The sequence below is a fragment of the Typopeltis vanoorti genome, chromosome 16 (genome assembly GCF_054136105.1).
Source record: "Typopeltis vanoorti isolate ZY-2024b chromosome 16, IOZ_Tvanoo_1.0, whole genome shotgun sequence".
In the NCBI taxonomy this organism is placed as follows: domain Eukaryota; kingdom Metazoa; phylum Arthropoda; class Arachnida; order Uropygi; family Thelyphonidae; genus Typopeltis; species Typopeltis vanoorti.
This window is the reverse complement of record NC_143564.1, coordinates 69,915,766-69,943,580: the sequence shown is the minus strand read 5'-3', so window position 1 is coordinate 69,943,580 and position 27,815 is coordinate 69,915,766. Positions and strand designations below refer to the sequence as shown.

Sequence of the window (27,815 nt, the reverse complement as noted above, 5' to 3'; positions counted from 1 at the left end):
ATAACTAGAATTAAGCAGAGAAATGGTAGTGACTACTTCAGTGGAACAGTGTGCTTATGGGAATACTTACAGAAAAGACATAATGCAGCTATAAAGCATCTAATGGGGAAAGCAACCAGAGAGAAAGTCAGCGAGAGAGAAATTTGCACCATTGTGGTGCCACACAATGGTGCAAATTGGTTGGCACTATAAGGTGCCAGCCTTATAGTGCCCTTGTGTGGTCGAGAATTATGGTTAGAAGGATGAGAACTGTAGAAAACAAAACATGGACAAAGTTATAGTTCAGTTTGCTAAGAAGAGGGCAAACATCAGCAATATATTTGGAGGCAGAACTAGTTAAGAAAAGGTCCAGCGTGTTTGGAGAATGGCCATGATTGAGGTAAAAGGAAGGAATTTGTTCACATTGGATTTAAAGACTTGCCAACTATTCTCTTTATGAAATACCTAAGAAAAGGGATTTTTTTCATAGGATTAGAGGGAATGAACATAGAGGAAGGAAAATTTGTTCTGCAAGTTCAGAGTTCATTTATGAAAGGGTAGTGACTAAGAGATTACTGATATCATTTCATGTGAACAGTGCCTATGAAAACATATTTAGAAAATACACTGAATATCGGTATAAAAGATAGGAGAGAGAGAGAGAGTCAGTGAAAAGTAGATCGTCCATCAACCTAACCATTCTGTTCTGTACTGAGTTGAGAATTTTAGGCAGCTCTCAGGACCATCATACCAAATGTGAAAAATATTTGTGTAGAATAAATAGCTGTTCAGAAGCAAACTAAAACATGGAGTGAAAGAAAAAGTCTAATCTAAAAACAATGATGAGGTACTTGTAATATATTTATGACAAAAAGGTTTGGAGGTTAGATGAATCCCAAGAAGAGATCTTTTGTCCTGAAATTTAGATGTTTGTACAAGTAAGAGTTCTTTTTTGCAAAACACAAAATAATATTAAGTTTGGCTAGCTTGGAAGCTAACAAAATTATCAGAAAGAACTATACCAAATGATTGTTTTGATATCAGCATTTAGGGTTATAGAAATAGACATTCTAGAAGTTTTCTGTAATTTCTCAGAGTTTGTCAAGATTTATCTGAAAGAACAACCTTATGGAATGCCAGTATTGGTTATATAGTTTAAGATAGAGCTGTTCATTGTTGTAATGTATGACCAGAGAGAGAGAAAGAGCTGGCACTCCAGCTGCAGAAGACAGTTTACATGATGCAAGTTAATAGGCCTTTTTGAAAATTCAATTAAATGTCTTAGCAATATTAGGAGGCAGCTGAGTGAGTTGTTTTCAAAATTTTCTATATGATTTGCCCAAGTGTGGGGTGATATAAGCAAGAAGATTCATTATTGATTGATAGGGATGGAATCCATATTATTAATCATTTGTTATTTGACAAAGTGTCAGGAAGTTTAAAGGTCATGTGTTCATGGATTTTTTCAATACTTTTGAAATCATCAAAGTGAAAATAAAAAATGAATGGTAAACATATGTTGTTGGCTTTCTTAAGAATAGAAAGAATATGAAATAATTTCTTAGTTGCAGGATAACACCAGTGGAATAGGATTGCATAAAAAAAAAAGTCAACAGAAAAAAGAGTCAGCTGTTCATCACAAAATTTCAGGACAGAAAAAATGTCACTAGAAACAAGACTTCTTTGGTATCCCTACTTGACATGATTATTCTATTTCTCAGATGTGTTTTGATTTTTGTTATGGCTATTGATGTAATAAGCATTTATCATAATTATGGCTGTTAGATGGGTCTTCTTTTACTCTTCATTTAAACATGTAAAATAAACCTTGTATACAATATGGGTTCACATGATTTCATGAGGAATACTGCAACAGAGACATAAAGAACTTTAAACAGCAATAAACTAATGCAGTTTCCAAATATCCATTTTATATTTATTTTTTTTATGTTGACTCTGCACATGAAAGGTTCCAAAACCTATAACACTGCAGTGCCATGTGTGAGCAAGTGATTAAGGAGAAAAATGTATCCTGTTGATATGTTTCTTAAAGAATGAGAGGTTGTATCAGTGGGACAAATATTATGGGAGAGTTTGTCCCAAAGAATAGAGGTTGATGGAATGAAGGAAGCTGTTGAGAAGTTAGTTCACTGTGTTCAAAGGTGGTCAGTATATGTTTGTTTGGCCAGTGACTGCTGATGTTCCTATAGAGGAACAAGAAAGTGGAGGAATGGCAGTAGCCAATTCAGAGGAGCAATGCCCATGAAAGTAGCTATAGAACAGAAACAGTGCACCAATGATAAAGTGACTGAAGGGAAGCTGTCAGGGAAGGGTAATCTATTAAGTGAATTGCCCTTTTCTGAATATCATCAAGAATTCTCAGGAAGGTCTTGGAACCTAGAATCTAGTGCCTTGGGCAGTGAAGTTTTAAGGAGATTTACAGTACAAAAGGGTAATATAAATTTTAAAATTTATATATGACATCAATTAAAACCATAAACAGGGTAAGTAATTCCTTAATCATTTAAAGAAAGATATATTGTGCATAAGGAATGATGTAGAATTTTATTATTATTATTATTATTACGTGACACCTCCAGGGAGTCCTAAGACTCATCAAGGGACGGAGGGCATCTACTCTACAACTCTGTCTTCACCCAATTCTCCAACTACAGTCATCATCTACACTAACGCCATCTGCCGCCCACCACCAGTAGTATTTTTACAATCACAAACATCCATGGCCGGATTCGAACCTGCAGCCTTTAGGCTGGAGAGCGGATACACTAACCACTTGGCCAACCAAGCCAGCTAATTTGTGGATCTGTGGTCTCTGTTTGATGGAAAGAAGGATTTATACATTGCTAATGAACTGCATCTAAATGGTTTTGGTATTAGGTATCTGGAGAGAGCTTGCTTTGTTCACTGAGCATGCTGAAGTGCTAATCAGGGAAATTTAAGCAATTAGGATGGAAGCAAGTGAGTTTGGGTGAAAGCACCCATGAAGAGAGTGAGTGTGAGAATGGCCAAATGAGGAATCTAGTCTCTCAAGCAAAAATATTGAATAGGGTGGTTAGTTCAGAAAGTAAAGTTGGGTGGGGGATTTAAGGGATGCTGCAGTTTCTATATACTAATGCCAGTAGTATCGGGAACAAGAGGAGGGGGACGAGTTTTTGGCATTAGTTAGTGCAACCATGCCAAATGTTATAGGAATTACTGAGACTTAGCTAACAGCAGATGATGTAGTTACAGGGATAGAATGTGAAGGGTTTAGTACTTTCAAGATAGAGAAGATAAGATGGGATATAATGATAGCAAATGAATTGTAACCAAAAAGAATAGGAGACGGGCAGGAGGGTGGCTGTTCATTTGAAGCAATCTGGTGTGAGATTAAGACCAGTAAGACAAAATATACAGTTGGTTGTTGCTACTATAGGCCAGGGAGTTCCACAGATGATCTGAAAGACACGCATCTCCAAATTAGTACAATGAGTACAGATCGAGTGATTATTATAGGTGACTTCAACTATGGAGATATAGACTGGAAGGAAGAAAGATCACATTGCAGGAAGGAAATAGAATTTATACACCTACTAAGAGATAATTACTTAAGGCAGCATGTGATGGAGAGGACTAGGGGTGGGAGAGTATTGGACCTGGTCATAGGATCAGAAGAGCTATCCATAACCAAGATGACAATATTGCCTCCAATTGGTTAAATTATTTAATCCTGTGGCACCATGCGGTCTTGACTTGGGAGATTGTAAAACATGAGGAATATTCTATTAAGAATATTCTATCCATGTGGAACTACAAGGCGGGTGATTTACAGGGTGTTCGGGATAAATTTGACAGTTTCGTAAGGAAAAAGAAAATCTTCTTTGTATCTATTAAATTTAATGAATTGACAAAAAACATTACAGGCAGAGTTAATTACAATACTATCAACAAGATTTACTCAAAATAACCACCATTAGCATCGATCACAGCTTCAATCCTGCTTCGGAACCTCGAACAAGCTGATGCTACAGTCTCCCTGGGAAGGGCCGCAAAAACTGTTTTAATTTTATCCATTAACTGGGCTTTTGTATTACTGGAAGTGCGATTGGTGTCTTTTTCAACTGCGCCCCATACAAAATAATCCATGGGGTTAAGGTCTGGGGAGTTTGGAGGCCAAACATTTGGACTGGTGAAGTCGTAGAAATTTTCAGACAACCATTTTTGACTTTTCCCAGAGGTGTGGCAAGGGGCCGAATCCTGCTGCCATACATACGGCCTACCATTGGCTACCCTTGTTATCCAGGGCTTGACTACAGTGTTTAGCAACTCCACGTAGCCATCTGAAGTCAACCTGAGGCCCTCTTGGAAAAAATGCGGAGGCATCACATTGCCTTCAGAGGATACACATCCGAAAACCATCACAGTTTGGGGAAATTTAGTCTGCATTACACGAGGAATGTCCTTTGTACTGTATGCAAGCCATCTGTTATTCTGCGTGTTGTGTTTTTGATCCTGGCAAAAGTTTTTCTCATCGGAAAAGAACCAGATTGTTTGTGGTTCCGCAGGATGTTTCACTTTGCTTAGAAGTTTCTTCGCGTTTATCAAACGTTTTTCACGGGCCTTTTCTGTAAGCAGCTGACCTTTGCGGCGCTTGTATGAGTAGTAGCGGAGGTCTTCATTGAGTGCAAGCTTCATAGTAGAGGCTGCAACATTCATTTCACGTGACAAAGCCCGAATTCCAATGCCAGGGATCTTCAACACCTGTTCCTGCAGATTTGCGAGGAATTCTGCTGTACGAACGCAATCAGATCGTCTGCTAGGGATCTTTCTTCTTGCTACATCCTCGTAGTCACCATTGCAAGTCTCTAGTTCATGCCTGATTGTTTTTACTGTATTCAGGGAGCATTGGGCAGCAGTCGTAATATCCTTATTTTGATGGCGGGCACGAATCATCATGATACAAGTTATTCTCTTCCATGATTCAGGTGGGTTCCAGCTATCCATCCTTTCTGACATCTTGTATATGAATGAAGAAGGGTCCAACCTTTTAAATGAAGAGAAGTGTGTGTTAATACATGTAACTTACGGAAAAATATAATTAATTATAAATATGTCAAATTTATCCCGAACACCCTGTATGACATGCTTAGGAAGAAGTTTAAATCTGTATGTGGCATCAAACACTGCAGGGTAAGAATGATAGTAGTGCATAGGAAATAGTTCAGAGTCATCTAGAGGAATCAGTATTAAATTGTATATCAAGGTAAAGAGGATTAATAGGGTCGGAGTTAGATGAGTAATATCATCAAGCATGAGCTGCAGAAGAAGAAAATACTGTGGAGGGTATATAATGAGAAAGGTTACCAGCAAACTCAGGAACAGTACAAGGCTTAGGCAAAATCAGATAATGAGAAGAATCTAGCTTAGCAGGCAAAAGGAAATCCCAAAGAGTTCTTTTGTTATGGGGTAAGTAAGAGGAAGAATGACTATGGATGATTAGCCTTAATTAGTGATCATGGTTGCGAGGAGACAGAAGCAGATAAAATAGTTCAGTTACTGCTTTAACCTATGTGACAGACACTAATATTGGAACAGAGGTGGATGAATTGGAGGTTCTTTGGATATTGTAGAATCTCCATGTAAATACAGCTGTGGTATTTGATGGGATATCAGCTAGTGTTTTGTGAGAATGTGCAAGAGAACTGGCAATTCTTTTGACCAGGCTGTTTAATTTAAGTCTCAACTCTGGTAGAGTTCCAAGGGAATGGAAAGAAGGCAAAATAATTCCTTTGCATAAGGGATGTTCTAAGACTACAGTAGCGAATTATAGACCAATCAGTATCTCATGGTGGTAAAAGTACTAAAAAATTGGTAAAAAAAAAAAAAGAGAATTCAAGAATTGGTAGATAAAAATATGATACTGTGTGAGGATCAACATGGCTTCGAAGGGTCAGCCATGCCTTAGTAATTTACTAACTTTTTATAATAGAATAACAGCTGAGTTGGATAAAGGAAATGTCTACACAATGATTTTGCTGGATTTTGCAAAGGCATTTGACAGAATACCATGGAACTCTGTTACACAAATTAGAACAAATGGGGGATGGATGTGACACTGGCTAAGTGGATAAGAGGTTGGTTGCTGGACAGATATCAAAAAGTGGTATATGGAGGGACAGAATCGAGGTGAAAACAGGTGACTAGTGGTGTGCCACAAGGCTCAGTGCAAACCATTCCTGTTTAATTTGTACATAAACGATATAGGAAAAGCCTAAAAGGAAATATTTAATTGTTTGCTAATGACGCAAAATTAGGTAGAGTAATTGCTAATCAAGGTGATGTGGAGAGCTTGCAGGAAAATTAAATAGGCTGTCAGTATGGGCAGAAGTTAATGAGTGTCAGTTTAATGTCGAGAAATGTAATGTTATGCATTTTGGGATAAATAGATTACAAGCCGTGTATCACATTGATGGCACTGTATTCCAGGAAATAGATGAAGCTAGAGATTTAGGGGAGTTAGTAGACAGAGATTTAAAATTTAGAGGACATATTGCTAATTTTGCTAAGGTAGCCCTTAAGATTACTTGGCTATTGAAGAACACATTAACTAGTAGAAATAAGGAAGTTGTCATTCCTCTTTATAAGCCCTTGATTCGCCCACATCTGGATTACTGTACTCAAGTTTGGTCCCTCCCCTTGGTTTCTTGGGGATGAGGAAGCAGTGGACAGGATTCACAGGCAAGTGACCAAAATGGTGAGTGGCTTGTGGAATGTTCCCTATAAGGACAGATTGAATGTGTATGGATTACAGAAGTTGGTTGATAGGAGAAAAAGAGGGGATATGATAGAGACATTTAAGCTTCTTAAAGGGTTTTATAGGATTGATGCAGGGGAAAATGTTTCACACTTTGGTTAGAGGGACCAGAACAGGTCATTCATGGAAGTTGAATAAAGGTGTGGTTAGTAGGGGGGGGGGGGGTGTGCAAGGACTAGATTTTTTCCTGGAGAGTTGTGAATACTCATTCACAACTCTCCATGGATTGAAATGGGTTGCCAGATTGTGAGTGCCTTGTCCATTAATGGGTTCAAAGAGAGGTATGAGAGATTGTGTGGATAGTCTCCTGTGATGAGTCTTTGGCCTCCATGGAGGTGCCTGTATAATAAATAATAATAATAATATCAATATCAATCTTTCTCAACAATTTAAGATTTAGCAAAAATAAATTTCAGACAATCCAGATTTATCTTCAACATTTAAATAAAATAATAAAGTTAAATTAAACTTTAAATAAATGAATAGTCTCTTGATACAGTGTCTAAATAAATAAATATAAATAGTATTTGCATTCTTGTTTAAAAAGGTCTTCTTCTTCATATAGCTTTCTCAGTGAGAGGGTGTAGCACCATGTCCTTCTAGTTCTCTCTGTTGGTGGCTTTCCTTTTTGTTTCTGCATAGCCATGTGATCCTGTCCATGATCTTCTATCTTCAAGCCATGTCCTTCGTTTTTTGCCTCTTGATCCTTTTCCCATAATTTTTCCTTCTAAATCTGTTAGTATCCTCTGTCCTGGTGAACCTCTCAGTACATGTCCTGCCAATCTCATCTTTCTCCGGATCGTTTCCTGTAATAAAGATCTCTGTGTTCTCATTCTCTGTAGGACATCTGTATTTGTTGCATGTTCTGTCTATGGGATTTTCAGAACTCTCCTATAGCACCACATTTCAAAGGTCATTATCTGTTGCCTTACTCTCTTCTTGAATATCCAGGTCTCACTTCCATATGTGAAAATTGGCCACACTAATGTTCTTATCATTCTTTTCTTTGTATCGATACTCGCAGAACTTCTGAGCAGATCTTTATTTTTCCAGAATGCATCTTTACCTATGGCTGTTTGTATTTTTATTTCTTTATCTTGCTTTCCATCTTCAGTAAAGTAGGTGCCTAAATATTTGTATTCTGTTGTATGTTCAATTTTCATATTGTTTATTAATATTTCTGGCTCGGATCTGCTTTTTTTTGAGATTTTCATTAATTTGGTCTTTTTTGCATTTATATCTAATCCAAATTCTTTACCTTCTTCAATTAGTAGCTGCAGTAATTTGATTAATTTGCTTCTGTTTTCTGCTGTTAGAATGGTATCATCAGCATATCTAAGATTGTTGTATTTTATTCCATTGATACTAATTCCTTTTTTTTTTTTTGTTTTTCAATCTTTTTCATCACTGTCTCACTATAGATAATAAATAGATTTGGTGAAAGGATACAACCTTGTCTAACTCCTCTTTTTATTTTCACAACATAAATCTCATTGTTAAACAGCAGCATTTTCTGTTTGGTGTAAATCATTTTTATAATCTTAAGTACATGATTTTCTATGTCTAATTTATCTAATATATTGAACATTTTATTATGTTTTACCTGGTCAAAAGCCTTCTGAAAGTCTATGAAGCATATGTAAATGTTCCTATTTCTTTTAAGTGATTTTTTTTCTTTTCCAGGATAGCATTAATGGTTCCCATTCCTCTTCTGAAGCCTTTCTGTTATTCACTCAATTCATCGCTTACGGATCTTTCAATTTGTTGGTTAACAATGGTTAAAATAATTTTAGATGCATGGGATATTAGGCTCACAGTGCAGATAGATGTTGTAAAAACTTCAGGTAATTGTATTGTTTTATAGATGTCCTGAATGGATTCCACTGAGTAGTTGTTATTATTGCCGGTCAAGGCTTTCAACAGCTCAGCTGGAATATTATCACACCCAGGGGATTTATTATTAGGAAGATTCTTGATTGCATGTTCTACCTCCTTTCTTGTGGATAGATGGTATCTGTTGTTATGTTTAACTTAAGGTGTCGTGAATATCCAGCATGTTATAATTATCATCATCATAGAGGTCTGATAAGTACTCTACTCATCTTCCATTTATCTTTTCCTTATCAATGAGTATGTTTCCATCTTTGTCCTTGATGTTATTAGACTGTGTAAGTTTTGCTTTTCCATTAAGTTCTTTCACTTCAGGAATGCTTCTCTGGTTTTATTCCTATTTTGTAATTCTTCTATCTCAGTGCACTGCCTATTTATTCAATTTTCTTTCAATCTTTTACATAACTGTTTGATTCTTTTATCCAAAGTTTTATATCTTAGTCTTTCTTCTTCGTTTGCTCCTCTTTTCCATGTTCTTCTTTTATCAGTAAGGTTGATTACCTCTTGAGTTATCCATGGTTTATCGATGTGGTTTTTAGCAGATGTTATGATAGCTGCTTGTAGTCTATTCCACTGCGAGGGTTCATTTTCGTTTTGCAACTGTGCAGATAGCAGTTCAGAAATATTTTCATTGAATTTTGATTTTATTATTGGATTTTGTACCCTTTGTAGATCCCATTTTAGGGGTTGACTTCTTTTAAATTTTATTGTTTTCAGGCGAATATTCATCTTCATTAAGATCAGTCTATGATCAGATCCACAGTCAGCACTTGGCATCACCTTTGAGTTCCGTATTCCATTGAAGTAACATTTACTGACTACAATATAGTCTAATCGATTTTTGTATCTTCCATCCGGACTTTCCCATGTGTAACATGCTGTTGGTTTTTGCTCAAAATAAGTGTTAGTTATGATGAGACTGTGCGTGTTACAGAAATCAATCAGCTTTTGTCCTCTCATTCCGAATTCCTAGTCCAGGACCCATGTGTGTAGATGTTCTCTCTGATCCAGCTTTTGCAATCTAGTCACCCATAGCACAAATAACTTGATCTTTCTTACCTCCAACTTCCTTTATACACCATTCTATTTCATTATACATGATATCTATTTTGCTTCCTCATTCTGTTCTGTAGGAGCATATACTTGAATGATCAGCATATCTCTAGGTTTAGATTTTACTAGAATTTCCATTACTCTATCTAATTTTTTGATTATATGGATAATGTTTTTATTAGTTTTCTTCTCTACAATAAATGCTACCTACACCTCTTCTTGATATTTCACCACCTGACGTATATATATTTTATATATCTTGCCATTTGGAAGTTTTGACTCAAAATCTGATGATCCTTTCCAAAAAGTTTCACTTATTCCTAGTATACTAATATTCAATCTCTCTCATCACATTAGCCAATTTCCTGCATTTATTCAATCCTCTTACATTCCAAGTAGCAATATTCAAGCAATTTCTGCATCGAGTTTCTTATATATTATATATTTCTTAATAATAATTTAATAATATATTTCTTATTATATATATATATATATATATATATATTAGGAGAATTCATTTTTACTCGGTAGGAATATTATAAAATATTATAAAACGGTGTTCATCCAAATGTAGAAGGATGGATTTGGCAGTCTGTCCATAATAAGGCTTTCCGCAATCACACGAAATCTTCCTACTCAGTTTCCAGGAGTCTACAAGATTTTGTGTGATTGGGGAAAGCCTTATTATGGACAGACTGCCAAATCCATCCTTCTACGTTTGGATGAACACCGTAGAGATATCTCCTATAACAGGACTAGAGCTAGCGCTCTCTCTAGCCACGTTCTCTTTTCTGCTAACTCAGACAAAGGCCGCCAGCACATTGTAAACTGGACTCAAACTGCTAATATCCATGTGTGCTATGATGAACTCGAAAGAAAGATTGTTGAATCAAGAGAAATTTCTCTAGATTCCTCTCATATCAACAACAGCCTGAGTTACAATCTCTCGGACGCACACGTTGCTTCTGTTCAGTACTGGCGCACTCGCGACAGCGCGTAGTATTCGTTTGTATGGAACTCATACTTGCATTTTTTCAAACATGCTACTGTTTTTCACTTGTTCTGTTAATACAATTTTAAGTCTCTGTAATTTTTTATATATTTCTTTGAGTATGATACCTGATGATGTTCTTGTAACGAAACTAGTAAACTAGTAGTATCTTGTTAAATATATCTTGCCATGTTTTCTCTCGGTAAAAGTCATTAAACTTATTTTATATATATATATATATATATAAAAGTGATATAGGAATTAATCGTAATTTTTCAGTGTTCAATTTTAAATCTCATTATTTGAGGGTGCCCATGGGGACTCTACACCAAATGTGTGAACACTATTCCAAAGTTGTATGGAGTTGAAAGAAAGAGAAGTAACGCTTAGAACAGAAAAGAACACCAAATGTTTAGAGGATAAGGAGATTATGTAAGTATGTTTGTGCCAGGATAAACTAGATGTGACAGTCAACCCAAGAAGAAGAGAAAGTTGATCTTGAAACAAAATTGGAACATTTATCAAAAATGATTGGGGATGAGGTAGGGTTTTTCTTGCTGATAATAAGTCAGGCTTGAGTTTTTTAGCATTGAAAATTACTAGTTTGTGTTCACCTCATTTCAGGATATTGAGAAGGTCAGTGATCAAGTCACTGCTTATCGAAGATCTTGGGGCATTTACATTAGGATATTGCAGGGTTTATCGAATGAGGAATCAAGACTCCTGCTGTCAGTGAAGGTGTGAATAGGATTTATGGTCAGAGAAAGGAGATCAATGATGGAAGAAGGAACAGTGTGAGTGAGAGCATAGTACCCTGAGGCACTTGAAAATTGATAGGAAAAGCTGATGCTGGAAAGCCATCCACCATGACAAAAAATTAAAGACTAGTGAGGAAGCTGGCAATACAATCTCAGCATATAGAAGGGAGGCCATAAAAGGGCAGTTTGTTGCAAGACACACATGCCTTAGAAATATCGAGAGCAATAACATGAGTTTACCCAAATCTTTCCATGGCTGTGTGCAAAGGCTGGTGAGATTAGCTAGGAAGTTGGCTGTAGAATGAGAATGGCTGAATCTATATCGGTGATTGCTAATTAACTGTTGAGTATTCAACTGAAGAAGCTGGTTGTTGATAACCTTCTCCATTTTTTGAAAGTATTGAACTTAGAGCAATACATCGATAGTTAGATAGCTGACTTTTGTCTCCCTTTTTGGGCACAGCCTGGATGTGCTTCCTTCCATGCTGTATTGGGTAGATGTCAGTAGAATATGAAAGTTTATATAGCTGATACAAGATGGGTGTAAATTGTGCAGCATGTCTTGAGCACAACTGGACGAATGCTTGGTGGACCAGGAGCGTTATTAGTGTCAAGACGATGGTTTTTCTGATCTCCTTTTGTGTAAAGTTCAGAGAAGGCATGCAGTGGGTAGTTTGTGGAAGTACAGGAGGTGATTTACTTTGGTTGTCCAAGCAAGAGATGGAGGGAAAAAAACTGATGCCAAGAGGTCCGGCTTTTCCTTGAGTGAGGTTATCATAGTGTCATCAGGATGCAAGAGAGGTGCCAACATGGAAGAGTAGAAGTTATGTCCAACATCCTTAGCGAGAGACCATAAGGTTTGAGTGCCAGTTGGCAATTTTATTTGCTGCTGATTCTAAGAATAGTCTCTCTTTTTTTTTGAATTTGCTGTGGTTTTTTGGATTCTTAGAATCAGCAGTATTCCTGCTGATTCTAAGAAGCATTGTGGTTTTTTTCCAAGAGATGCTATGGGTTGTATCCAAGACATGGTCAGCAAGGCCTGACTGACCATAGTCGTGGTTGCAGATGTATGACTTGTGTTCCTCCAGGCGGATGGTTGTTGATCTGCCTGTCTGTCCAAAGTACTCCAGCTTACAGGAACAGGGTACTTTATAAACTCCAGGCTCTGAGAGAGGAGGGAGCTGATCTTTTGTAGAACGGATAAGGGTAGCAAGTTTGTGGTGGGACTTAAATGCTGTGTGTAGGTTGTACTTGTTTAAAATCTTGGCTATTTTTTCGGATGTGCCACAGATGTACGGTATGGTGATTGCATTTCTAAACTCTTTCTGATGAGAATACCGGGGAATGGGGGAGGAACGGATTATTTTTTTCATAGTGTGATCACTGTAGCCATTGCAGAGGAAAGTGTTATGTATGTGGTTAAGTTCAGTTGTAAGGGCAGTTCCACTGGAACAAAGATTGTGGGCACTCTTGGTAAGAGTTTTAATAATGCGATATTGTTAAGCGGGGTGGTGGTGGGAGAGTTTGTGAATGTATCTGCCTGTGTGTGTGTGTGGGTTTTCTATATACAGTAAAGGAAAGTGTACCGTTAGGATGGCGTGTAACTAAGGTGTCTAGGAAGGGTAAACAATTATTCTTTTACCTTTCCATCGTAAACTGCATTCTTGGATGTAGATTGTTGAGATGACTGAGGAAGGAGTCTAATGTGCCTGTGCCATGAGGTCAAATAGAGAACACATCATCAACATATCTTAGCCAGATAGATAGGTTTGAGAGGGGTTGAGTTTATGGCTCATTTTTCAAAATCTTCCATATTAAAATTGGCAAGAGGGGGGAATTTATGGCGGTTCCCTCTATCTGCTTGTAGATTTTGTTCTTCCATGAAAAATAACCAGAATTGATGGCAAAGGAAAAGAAACTACGATGTCAGATGCAAAAACATGTTCTAAGAGTGATAAGGTATCAATTAAGGGCATATTGATAAACAATGAGGATATGTTAAAGCTTACCAATATGTCTGTGTTATTTAAGGTTAAATTTTCTATGAGGGTTTTAAAATGGGTAGAGTTTTTTTATATAGGATTTGGAAAGTCCAATGAGGGGGGGTCAGGGAGTTGGCCAGTTGTTTTAACAGTTTGTAGCAAGGTGCGTTAGTGGAATCTACTATAGGTCTTAGTGGGGAATTGGGTTTGTGGATTTTTGGTAAACCATATATTTGGGTGGGGGACGGGAACAGAAAGGCTTGAGTTTTTTCGTGATGTCGGGGGTCAGGACAATACTTTTTTGAGTAAGTTTTTTAATTTTTTAACTTGTATTTTTGTGGGGCCGTGTTCTAGTGGGGTGTAGGTCGAGCGATCTCGGGGGATAATTTCCATTTTTCGATTGTATTCCATGGCATTAAGAACGACTCTGGCATTATTCCTTATCCGCTCTGGTAATAACGATACTTTTCTCTTTCCATAATTTCATGAGAGCAGTGCGTTGGGCAGACGATAAATTACTTTTTGGAGGCGAAGACTGGGCAAGGATGTTGGCGACATCAAGCCTGATGTTATTTGCTATCTCCGGCGCTAAGCGACAGATCCCGCATTCGATATTAAACATTAAATCAAGCACCGGCACTTCTTTCGGAGCTACCGCTAAATTGTGGCTGAGGTTTAAGGCACTGACAGCATCGTCATTGAGCCTTTTGGAAGATAGGTTAACTACTGTCTGGAGCCATTGAATTTACGGTTGCAGTTTGGCTTTCACCAGATTGTTATATTTCTTGATATGTTTATTTTTACTTTTTGAAATTCTGTGCGGAAGCTTCTGAGATGCCAGAGAATGAACCAAAGTTCCGGGTTAGGTACAGCAGAGAGCTCTGATTGTAAGGAGCCAGTGGTGCCATTCTCTGAGAACACAATGATGTGTTCTCTATTTGGCCTCATGGCCCAGACACATTAGACTCCTTCCTCAGTCACCTCAACAGCCTACATCCAAGAATCCAGTTTACAATGGAAAGGGAAAAGAACAACTGTTTACTCTTCCTAGACACCTTAGTTATATGCCTTTCTAACACACTTTCCTTTACTGTATATAGAAAACCCATACACACAAGCAGATACATTCACAAACTCTCCCACCACCACCCCTCTTAACAATATGGCATATTAAAACTCTTACCAAGAGAGAGCCCACAATCTTTATTCCAGTGGAACTGCCCTTACAACTGAATTTAACCACATACATAACACTTTCCTCTCCAATGGCTACAGTGATCACAGTATCAAAAAAATAATCCATTCCTCCCCCATTCCCCGGTATTCTTATCAGAAAGAGTTTAGAAATGCGATCACCATACCTTACATCCATGGCACATCCGAAAAAATAGCCAAGATTTTAAACAAGTACAACCTACACACAGCATTTAAGCCCCACCGCAAACTTGCTACCCTTATCCGTTCTATAAAAGATCAGCTCCCTCCTCTCTCAGTGCCTGGAGTTTATAAAATACCCTGTTCCTGTAAGCTGGAGTACTTGGACAGACAGGCAGATCAGCAACCATCTGCAATGGAGGAACACAAGTCATACATCTGCAACCACGACTATGATCAGTCAGGCCTTGCTGACCATGTCTTGGATACAACCCATAGCATCTCTTGGAAAAAAACCACAATGCTTCTTAGAATCAGCAGGAATACTGCTGATTCTAAGAATAGTCTGAGAGACTATTCTTGGAATCAGCAGCAGCTCTCAGAACTCAACCAAATCTTAATAAATACAGTTGCATTAAGCTTCCTAAGATTTGGGAAACACTTATCACCAGAGGTCCCACCCTACATTCCAGGCCACCTACAACTGCCCTTAGAGGGCGCTCCACCTAGTTAGGACTTTAGTGTCACCCACATGGTTGGGCTTAGTGTTGTTTGTTATTTTTGTTTATACTACATTAGTTTTTTTGTAATCCCTGAAGATGTCTAAGTGAGTGAGACGAAATATAGGAAGTACAGTCATACCCCAAAGTTATGTGGTGGGGGGGGGGGGCAACAAAAAGTGCATAGGTTGAATTCGAGTAACTCTGGGTATAATTTTGCATGTAATTTATATATACAAGCATACAAAATATTAGTTAATTGGGACCAAACGTTTACAAAAAAAACCATTTTTTTTTTAAGAAATATAATCATAATTGTAGTTTTTCGTACATAAAAAAAAAAAAAGAAAGTAATTTCGATGTCGATGGTTTCATAAAATCGAATAGATTTGTCTGACAGCATAATGTCTTTTTCTTGTCACGCAAAATTTCTTCATAGCAAGCCAATGATTTTTTTATTCCTTTCCTTGTGGCTACAATTCATTCCTCGTTAGAATCTATGTCCTCCAAAATCTGTAAACCTTTCTTTCATGATTGTTCTTACTGTGGATTCCTGTAGATCGAACTTCTTTGCTAACTCACAAATTTTCGTTCTGCCTTCAAAATCCTTAATAATGTTGAGGATTTTGAAGGCAGAATGAAACATTGACTTTTGTTTCCAAAGTCATTGTTTTTCTTTTCTTGCTAACTGTAGAAGAATTGGACTTGCTTCTTTTGGACAACGTTATTATTTTTTATGTGATAAAATGTTTATCAAGAGCATAACGTTAAACAATCGCAAAGTTTGTAGACTATAAAAATTGTGTATGAATGGAGACCGCGCGAAACACATCAGTGCTTGTTCGCAGCATGTGCGACACTGGCGAATGCGGCCGGCACAGGAAAGATACGACTAGTGGTGAAGCGGGACAGGAATACGTACATACAAGAAACTGCGCAAGTCGGGGTATGACTGTATTAAATTCTGTTTTAATTCTTTCTGAGTGTTGAATTATGTCTTACATTATGTCTCCAACATGGTATGATTTGATATGTTGATTGTCAAGATGTTTTATCTGAATTATCCTATTTATAAGGGAAGAAGAGATATAAATTAGATCAATATGAGTGCCAGTACCTTGATTCATGTATGTATATGCCTGGAGATTAGAATTGTGAATCCTCCATATGTCTACTAGTTGAGCATTGTCAAGACATGTTTTTAACTGTGTATATCCCACTTTTCCACTCCTGGGGTGTCCTCCTATTTTGTCTAATCTGGGTTTTCAATACAATTCCAGTCTCTAGCTGCTATGATGTGGTGGGCATCATATAAATATGGCTCCAATTCCTGGAAGAAATTTCGTCTAACTGTTCCATTGGTGGAGCATAAACATTTATAAACCGTATTACGCATCCACGGTATTTCCAATCTGTTGTCAAGATTCTCCCTTCTTCATCTCTTTAGTTATTACAGAATGACCCAAGAAGGGGGACAAGAATAAGAACTCTTACTACCCTGTTAAATCTTCCAAAGATTCAATGAGAAAGAAGTGGATATCTGTCTATTAAACTTTTTATATCTGTATATCTGCAGAAGTATGTTTCTTGGAGAAACAAAAACCTTATATTATGAAGTATCATAAGTTTCCATATAGTTTCTTGTTTAATTTGCCTGTGGAATCCTCGTACATATAATGAGGCAATGCAGAAACGAGATGCTTATGATTAATGAAGTGTCACTGGTAAGTCTTTAACTTCTAAATTTTGAATGAGCTCTTAAATCTCTGAAAGAGCAATTGTAACCTGCTTCTTGTTTAAAAAACTATAAAAAAACTGTTTTCCAGTTTCTTTCCATTATTTCAATTTCATACTGATCATTCTTGATTTGGAAGCTAGTTATTTTCTTTTGATGTAGATGATAATTGCACTGAGAAAACTTTGAATCAGTAAACTTTATTATATTTTCTTTAATTTTATCTCTTGCTTTCTCTTTATTAGCATGAGCTGGTTCTTCATAATCCATAAACTCTTCTGAGCTTGAAGAGTTTTCATTTAATGATCCACAGCCTTCTCCATCTTTACATTTTTTTATTACTTCTTTTTCTTTTAGATGTAGTTTCTTTTTTCATTTTTTTTTTTGCTTATCTTCAATTTTTGTTATTAATTCATCTTTCCTTTTTGATGATCTTGTCTGCATATTAACTTCTTTCAGTTGTCTTGCTTGCTTGTCTGTTTCTTCTCCAGTTTCTCCCTGTAGAACAGTTTCATGTTTTGGCATTTCATCTTATATCTGTTCCGTTGTTATAGGTTCATTATTGGTAATTTCAACTGATGTTCCATTAGTATTTGACTGGGAAAATTGCTCCTGCAGATTTCGAGGGTTAAAGTAAGATTATCTCTTACTTCTGTAGTAGAGATAGTTGAAGACTATCTCTACTCCAGAGTATTAAAATATTCTGGAGTAGAGATAGTTGTTGGAAGTTTTTCTACTTGGTTATAATATAAATTAAAGATACCAAGAAATTATATACTTGGTTTAATCCTTTATCCAAGTGTAAGTAAACAAAGTTTGTGCCTGAAGTATTTTCAGGACTGGAGTAACTCATATTTAGAAGCTAAAACTTCACATTTGCCTTAGTATTCCATAATGCAAAGCACATATCCTTACAGGCATGTATAATACTATGCATTATGGGAAAGGGTCATGTCCATAAGGATATGTGCTTTGCATTATGGAATACTAAGGCAAGTGATGTGAAGTCATTAGCTTCTATATACGAGGTGCCCCAGTCCTGAAAATACTTGAAGTGCAAACTTTGTTTGCTTCCACTTGGATAAAGGATTAAACCAAGGATATAATTTCTTGGTATCTTTGATTTATATTATAACCAAGTGGGAAAACTTCCAGCTATCAGTGTAAGACTGGTCCAAAACAGATGACAAGTATGCTTGAAACAGATTAATTCACAGATGTCAACAATATAGTCTGGTTTAATAAATACATACACACACAGTATTTATGAAATTATATTTGAAACACAATTCTTAGGCAAACTGCTTTGAATGTGTTGGTTATAGTTTGACTGACAAAGAAGAAAATTACATTAATAATAAAATTCAGAAGTATAGCAGAGCACTTAGAATAATGAAGTATTTAATCTGACAGAAGTATAGCAGTTTACTTGATTTAAAGCATTCAAGAGATTACCAGGACCATTATTTACATTACATTGGAAGTGAAGCCTGTTCACTTATAGGAATAATTATGTGAGAGCATTTTACTCTCTAGCTTAACTTATTTTTTCTAACTAAATAGATAATAATAATAACAGGACTCTAGCATTGATATAGTAAGGTTTTTTTTCACTAGAGGTCAGGCCAGTAGTTTTAATGGCTTACCAAATTAATGTAACTTTAGCATACCATTTAGATTGTAGTGTAGTTTGTTTCTTTGTATATATGTATGTATACTCCAGATGATGACCTTAATGTGAAGGTCATAACGTCTAGTGTTTATTTTGGTTTATATTAAACTAAAGCTGTACGCTAACACGGTAGTTGTTTCCATAATTTGCATAATGTAAGATTTGAAAACCCATCATATCTTTCCAATCAAAGAGCATCATCAATATGAATGAGATCCTAAAGATGGGCTGAGGAAGGGCTTTTTTTAGGAGGCTGAGGAAGAAGATGTTTAACATTTGCCAGCAATGTGGCCAGATAACGAAAACATCTTTAATGTATCTATGCCAAACTGTGGGTTTTAAAGTAAAAGAATGTAGAGCATGTTGCTCAAAAGCTTCCATATAAAAGTTAGCAAATGGGGGGATAGTGGTGAGCCCATGGCCATTCCTTCTTTTTGTAGGTAATAATTATTTTGTCACAGGAAGTAACAGAAGCATAGTATGTGTGCAAAGACAGCTGTAATATCCGGCAGAAATTTGTTCCGTAAGAGAAGAATTGTGTCACTGATTGGGACACTTGTGAAAAGGACATAAACGTCAAAACTGACTAATAAATCATCTTTGCCGAGTGCTGCAGTTTTTGATTTTGTTTATGATGTGTTGTGTGTTCTTTATATAGGAGAGAGAATGGCCCATCGACTCCTTGAGTGTTGATGCTAATTTCTTGACTAAGTGATAATTAGGACTGTTTATACCTTCAATTATCGGCCGAAGCGGAAAGTTATGTTTGTGTACCTTGCGAAGTACCATATATTCTGGGATAGCGGGTGTAATGGCTAACAGTTTTTAATGGAGTTCGATGGCCAAGAAGTGACAGATTTAAGTAATTTTATCAATTTTCTTCTTTAATCCTGTTAGTTGGATTATAGTTCACAAGTTGATAAGTGCTGTTATCAGAGTCTGATTCATTTGATAAATGTAAGTTGATCTGTTTAGGATGACCATGCCGTTATCTTTGTCTGATTTTGTTACAGTTATATCGTGATTGGCTTTTAAAGACCTGGCCGCTGCTAGTTTTGTTTTGGTAAGATTGCTACATATAGCTTTCTTTGTATTCAAAACATTGCTGGTTTCTAAGCAAATTTTATCAGCTATATTATTTGGAAGAAACAATGCCTCTTTCTGTGTGGTAAATTACATCCAGTTTATTAACAGTTTAAGTCTTTAAACTGCAAAGTTTAAGCCTTTATTAAGTAGTTAAAGTTCCCCGTTATTTAGGGTGTGGCTGGAACTATCTGCTCATTCTTCCTCTTCCCACTGTTTAAGTGGGAAACTGATGGCAGTGTATTTGAAAGCAATCACTTCCCAATGATATCCACATTTTGCATCCACGGCCATATACTACATCCCTGATATCGTGGTAGAAAATCGAGCAAACTGAATGGCACATCTTTTCCTCCCTAGCAAAATATGGTTCTGCTAGAGTCAGCTCATCTCCTATCAGTCATGCAAAGAAACGTGTAACAGAGTATTTTACAAGCTACCGCAACTGCAATTCTTAAAACATCGTCACACTTTTCTCTGACCATGATTAGATACTGATTATACAGTAGTCAAGGAATAACAGAAGAAAGCGTGGGAGTATCTTTTGCAGATATCCCATAACAACAAACTCATTTCTCTCAAACCTGCCTGAGCAAGATGCATCCATCATCAAAGCAAAAAAAGAAATTCTGGATTTGAATACACATCTTCCATAACAGATGCACTTAACAGTAAAGAATGGGGCAAAATCCAGAAAATGAATGGCAGATACACTATTGTGCTGACACTCCCAGGGTAATTTTTGCTATAATATCATCAGTACTTCTCCCCTCCCCTTCTCAAGTTTCTTATCCAAAAATGTAAAGCAGATAAAGAACCCTAGAAATTATTTTTAAAAAGCTGACAGGAAAAATAGAGGAATTAAGGTAAATGAGAAAGAACTAATCACCTATGTTCTTTTAGGAAACTCTGCAGAAGAACTTTTTAACAAATGATCATTGAATTGAATGCAGAAAATGAAAAGAAAAGAATTAAATATAAACAAATACAAGACAAAAATAATGTATAATAAATACATCACCAAAAATCCAGTGCAAATGGAAACACCAGGAAATTGATATAGTAACCTCCTATGTTTACCTAGGACAAAAGATCACAGCAGAGGGAGACTGTTTCATATTGTAAGAAGTGACACTCAAAAATGGACAAAGTTGATATCAGAATGGTATCATTCTAGAGATGAAGAGAGAGTTATAGGAAGGCTAAAGAGACAGTGGGAAGATGAGAGTAAAGAGATGGCTAGAACTCAGTGGCATAGAAAAGCTCAAGCTAGAACTGAATGGAGGACTTTGAGGGAGGCCTTTGTCTAGCAGCAGACAAAAAAATGGCTGATGAAATGTGCTTATGCAGAAATCTAAGCAAATCATCAAAAAAATTTTTCCACCAATGCATACCATGCTATAACTTCAGTTGTTAAAGTGGTGTCTGTCATCCAGCTATGGATGATAGTTTCACCTTAATACCAGCTATATGATAGCAATACATTAATAACATTAAGAATTTGGCCACATATCTAGAAAAGGAAGAACTGGAAAAGTTCGATATTTGAATTGATAACAGCTAAATATAAAGCTAACTTAACCATTCAGTCTTAAAATGAAGACATTGAACATTATTTAGACATTGTGACTGAAGTAATATTGGATAAACCACACCTTTCTTCAGCAATTATATCGAAAACCAACATATACCAAGCGATACCCTATGCCACCTCCCATTATCCATGCCATCTAAAAAAAAGGCGGAGGGGATGATAAAACATTATACATCAGAATAATGACATGATGGTTTGATTACATGTCTTGCTATAAAGTAGAAAGGTCTAGTGGTGGAAGAACCAGGAGCCTTCCTTGGAAACTGAGTAAGAGCGTAGCTAGCAAGGATGTTAGAACTATTTTTTTTTAGCTTGGAAAGTGGTGAATGAGTGGAATAGGTTGTCAGAGCCTGTTGCGGGTGCCATGACATGACACTGTGATTGAGTTCAAAGAAAAAGTATGATAGATACTGTGCAAATGTGGATAGTGCTTGAAAGATGTTTAGGGCCTCCCTCGATGAATCTTAGGACTTCTTGAAGTAGCCCATAATAATATTTCCTAAATATTACTATCTAAATTGGTACTACTTGTATTGGAATTTTTCAATTTATTTATTATAACAGCATTTGCTATTGTGAGAGTTAGCTTTTTTTTAATTTTGTATTATGTTTTAAAATTTCTAAAAATAAAATTTAATGGAGAAAAATTCTCTAGTGAAAATTGAGATAATTAAAATGTTTATTATTTATCCTCACCTTAGATCATTTTGTGACTTCTTAATGCCTGCAATCCCTCATTTTGAAAAGGCCAGTTCTTAAAAATTTATATCTTTAAGATGAAAATTGAAATTACAATCATTCGTAACTGCCAAAATTTATGATATATATGCTGTCAACTCTCAGTTTGTATTAAATTTATTTGATATTGTTGATAGTTTGCTATAGTTAATTATTTTTATAGCATTTTGCTTATGTGACATTTCAGTAGTTTATAATAATATGTATAATGTGTTATATCAACTGCTTGTGTATAGCTTTATTAGTATCATTAAGCTTTCCAGTATTAGATATTAATTTATGCTTATAATTGTTAGTATTCTGAGAACAACTCTTAACTTATATTTCTTTATGCAGGAATGCGTCCATTACTGTATTCTGTTACTGAATGCATATCGGGTAGACCAGCATGGGTGAGAGTTGGAAATGATATCTGTTACTACAGAAACCATTACATCAACAGGTCTTCATTATCATCTGTTGGGAAGGAGAAACCATACTACACTCTGACATTTACTATAAATTTTAAACATTCCAATGATGTCTGCTATCTATCATACCATTATCCTTATACCTATTCCTTATTGCAAGTAAGTAGTTTCATATTCTCTCTTTTTTTTTTTTTTTTCCCCCAATTGAGTTGTATAGAGATAGTAAATGTAAATTTTTAATTTTCATCTGATCAAAGTGCAATGCGATTAAGGACCCCAGTATGTCCTTAATCGCATTGCACTGCACTCCATAATTTTTTGCTATCATCTTTCTTCACTCCATAATTTTTTGCTATCATCTTTCTTCACTCCATATCTGGAATGCCTTTCTATGTATGATTTTTAGTGGAACTTGTGGCATAGTAATTAAATAATAAAGCAACATGTAAAAACCACATTAATATCTTTAATTAGTAAAAGGACAGATATTTCGTACTAAAATTAATAGTACATCTTCAGTGTCTGTAACAGTAATAGGAATGGAATACAAGCAAAATGTTCAGTAGATCACCTATTAAAATACAATTGTTGCTGCGTGCTAGGAAATAATAGAAATAACAAATTTAATCTATTAAGATAAATGGTTTTTTACATAAGACAAAAGTCTCCCAGATCTTTGAGAGAGACATAGTCATTTCTATTTAAATTCGGTCAGTGTAAGATAGTTTCACAACTTTCTTTGAATAAGCGTTCATGTTTGAATCTGCATCTATGGAGGAGAATTGCTTTATCCCACTGGACACTATGAGTAGAGTCAATACTGTGCTGCGCCAGACCAGACTTCAGAGGTTATAATTAATATAATATTGAATAACTGGTAATTAGCTTACGGAATTAACAACGCATATAAAGGATATTAATTAAAGGTAACTTTAATGAATAACTTCAATATTTTGGCAACGTCACGTTGCCATCTTCAGGAACATAAAAATATGGTATGTGCACGCAGGCACTAACAAAAGCAAATGAGGAAGAAGGCAAGAAACTAATATTGTTCCTAAAATCCTAATGGTGCCCTCTGGCGGGCTAATTGGGTTGTCTTGGCCGTTGGGCTAATTTCTCATAGTGTAAGTCTCCCAAATTTGGGATAGTTTCATGCACTCAAATTTGTTGAGGTTTGGAATGCTTTTTAGAGCTTCTGATGATTCCTTGAATAATCTTTTGTACTTAAACTTGCTGCAGTGTATTATTTAGTTTTCCAACGAATTCTATTGTGGGTATCTAAGGCATGGTCCGCCAGCCCAGAGTGGCTGTACTGGTGAAACCGGATGTAGTCTTTGTGTTCTGAAATCCTGATATTTCATAATTTCAGAATATCGCAAGGATATTCGAATATCCTTGCAATATCTGGAGGGTAATCTTCATATAAAGAATTGACTGTGTCAGTTAATGGAATATTGGTGAACAGAGAAATGATGTAAAACTGACTAATATTTCAGAATCTGTAATTTTAATATCCTTGATTTTTTCAAGAAAATCTGTTGAGTTTTTTGTATAGGATCTGGAATGACCAGTGAGAGCACTTAAGGAACGTGATAATACTTTTGCAATACGATAAGTTGGCGAATCAATGCAATTTACGATAAGTCATACAGGACAGCCTTCTTTATGGATTTTTGGGAGTCCATAAAGACGAAGAGTTCCTCCAAAGTAGGTGCATATTTTATCCACTTAGTTAGGATCCCAACTTATAACCTCATCAAGTAATTTATTTAGTTGTTTAATTTGTGAATTAGTAGGATTACGTGTGATCTCTTGGTAGGTCATGGTGTCTTCTAATAGGCTGGATACTTTTGTCTCATAGTCAGTCTTATTCATGATTACAATAGCTTTTCCTTTATCGGCCTTAGAAGTGAATATTGTATTACCTTTTCTTAAAGAAGTTAGCCCTTTAATTTCAGCATTTGATAAATTGCATGGAGGTAATTTGCTTTTGAATAACGAAGTCGCAACTTCAAAACGTAGTTTGTTGGCATCTTCGTTAGGAAGTCCTGATAGATTGCGTTCTATATTACGTAAGAAATCAAGATAAGGAATGCATGAAGGAATAACAGCAAAATCAAGACCCTTTGCTAAAGCACGTTTCAGCGGTGGATAAAGGGTGATCGGAAATGTTTGCAATCCATTTATTTGTAGACGTACTGTCAGAGGTAAAGTTTTTCTTTTGCTTGTTATATAAAGAATTGTATTTTTGCATAAGATTTTGAAAATTTCTCTCATAAGACCGGGATAAGGATTGTTTTGATAAGCAAAGAACAATATCCAATAATTCTTCATTAAGAACAGCTGAAATGTCTTCTTCGAGAACTGATATAGAATTGATATTAGAAGCTAATTCTTTTTTGGCGGTACGAAGTTGATTACGAATTAAGGAAAAACTTGCGCATATATAAATAGAGTGGGCTCCAGGAGACCGAATTGTTTCTTTAAATCTAGCAAAAGTGGGAATAACTTTTGTATCATGGCACTTTTTGAGGAAGGCAATCCCTGCTTGAAGCTTACCTTGTGGAACCGATAATTTTCCTAATTTTCATGTTAGTTTAGTAAACTCTTCCCTGCGAAGGATGATGATTCTGATTTTTAGTGGAACTTGTGACATAGTAATTAAATAATAAAGCAACATGTAAAAACCACAGTGTAATCAGATGATTACAACTCCAATCAAATCGAACAGATACTTGACTCTTATGTTCCAACACCTACAGTTTCTTCAACAGTCCGCAGAGTTCCTACCTTCTACAAAGGATAAACTGTCTTCTCTATCTTTGACTGGCATTTACCAAATACCTTGCGAATGCGATGTCTCTTATTTTGGACAAACTGGCCGTTCTTTGGAAAAAAGAATAAAAGAACATCAATATTATATTAATTATAACAAACCTCTGAAGTCTGGTCTGGCGCAGCACAGTATTGACTCTACTCATAGTGTCCAGTGGGATAAAGCAGTTCTCCTCCATAGATGCAGATTCAAATATGAATGCTTATTCAAAGAAAGTTGTGAAGCTATCTTACACTGACCGAATTTAAATAGAAATGACTATGTCTCTCTCAAAGATCTGGGAGACTTTTGTCTTATGTAAAAAACCATTTATCTTAATAGATTAAATTTGTTATTTCTATTATTTCCTAGCACATGGCAACAATTGTATTTTAATAGGTGATCCACTGAACATTTTGCTTGTATTCCATTCCTATTACTGTTACAGACACTGAAGATGTACTATTAATTTTAGTAGGAAATATCTCTCCTTTTACTAATTAAAGATATCACTGTGGTTTTTACGTGTTTCTATGTATATTCCATTTTTGCCTGTCTTTTGCATCTCTACTCCACAAATCTCATCATCCCATCTTATTGCTGGTCTACCTGGTTTTCATCATCCATTCTTTGGCCGTATGTTTACTTTGTCCATATATAATCAGACATTTCCATTATTAGTATGAGTGCACATCCAGGTATTCCAAGAACTTATCAAGGGAGAGCCCATTTAGACACTCATGAATGAATTTAGTGAATTTTCTTATTTGTTCAACTATATGAATATGTAGTGTTGCTAGGCCAAACTACACCATCATACACATCTCTCCTTGAACATATTTACTGAAAACGCACTTGCAACATCTAATGGTAGTCCATTCCACATACTCATTTCATAAGAGCACACAGTCATCTTGAGGGATGACCCCAAAGTTTTACCTTCACCTTTGATGAGCTGCAAAATCTCACTTTGTCTATACTATAAAGATCCCCTTACTAACTTGTACATTTCTGTCATATCCCTCCTCGGTTTCCTCAAACTTCTAAAACCTGATTCCCTTAATCCATCCTCATATGCACCATTCCATAGACCAGCATGTCTCAAACTTTTCATACGATGGAACACTTCACAAATCCTGAAATTTTAATGGAACACCTTGGTTAGAGTTGAGTATCATCGGTCTCGTATTCAATGTAAAGCTAAGTGCACTTTATTGCTGAAGCAGTAAATGCAACTGCGCACACTATAGGCGTGCCAGGCTGCATCACATCGACCTTGCTTGTGACCGCACGTTTCCTAGAATAGATACCTCTGTACTTCACTTGCGCTCTGAGGTGTTGACAACCACAAGTGGCTAGTCAAGGCCAGTGTGTGCTTGCCTTAATAACACAATCCACACGCAAAGTGAGGAGCACCTGATTTTCAAACTTATTTGAACTTTCCCAGCATTTAAAATCATTCCAGGCTCATATAAATATTGATAATTTTTCACGGAACACTTATTCACTTTCCGCGGAACACAGTTTGGGAAACCCTGTCATAGACTAGCATCATCTTGGCACTGTAGAAAGAGAACACATGTTAGTGTTCTCTTTCTACAGTGCTACTATCTTATGTGATGATTTGACCACTTTAGTTAATTACCACAATAATCCCCAGGTCTCTAGCTTCATTGACTACTTCTAAACAAATTCTCATCGTGTCCTCCATCCAAAATTCATAATCTTACACTCAACAACTGAACTGATATTTGTTGTCATTTTCTCATATAACAGGTTGTTCAAATTGGCCTGCAGGGATTCTGTATCATTTGCTTTCCTTATCACTCATTACTTGGCATCATCATCAGCAAATAACTGGAAATTTGCAATCAAGCCACTCTCCAATTTATGTCAAGTTTATTATTTTGTAAATTTTGCTCTTTGAGTTTGTGTAACAGCCTCTGGTATGGAATCCTATCAATTGCCTTGGCAAAATCCAAGTAGCATGGTATATCATGGATATACATGCCCTTATCCAGAAGTATATCATGGTATATATAGGGGAATATATACCTATCCAATTCTGCTGTCATCACATCTTCATATTGTTGCATCACATTTTAAGTACAGCACCAGTTATGATGTGTGTACATGTTATGAAATACCTGGATATGAAGCATAAATTATGTGATATTTCATCCATATGGCCACCTGTTGTAATATATATTACCTTTATTCCCTTGTCTACTTTTTTTTTTAATCTAACCATGTGAATGGCTGTTTCCATGATTTACTGCATTGTTTTCATTCTCTCTGATTGTCTTTTAGTATAGCTCCAAGTTTCATGACTATATGTCATTGTTAAGATTACATGTTGGTTGTAAATCTTTCTTTTTTAAATAGTTCAGTAGATTTCCTTTAATCATATTTCTCTACTGGTTA

General features: G+C 36.1%; 1 protein-coding gene across 1 annotated transcript in view; it reads left to right on the top strand.

The window, feature by feature from the left end:
* LOC150098111 (cytosolic carboxypeptidase 1-like) overlaps nucleotides 1-27,815 on the top strand; it is a 551,906-nt gene that overhangs the window by 400,575 nt on the left and 123,516 nt on the right. Inside the window, exon 17 of the mRNA XM_090406686.1 lies at nucleotides 22,500-22,732. Within this exon, the coding sequence (XP_090262812.1) occupies nucleotides 22,500-22,732 (233 nt within the window). The remainder of the gene's footprint in view (nucleotides 1-22,499; nucleotides 22,733-27,815) is intronic.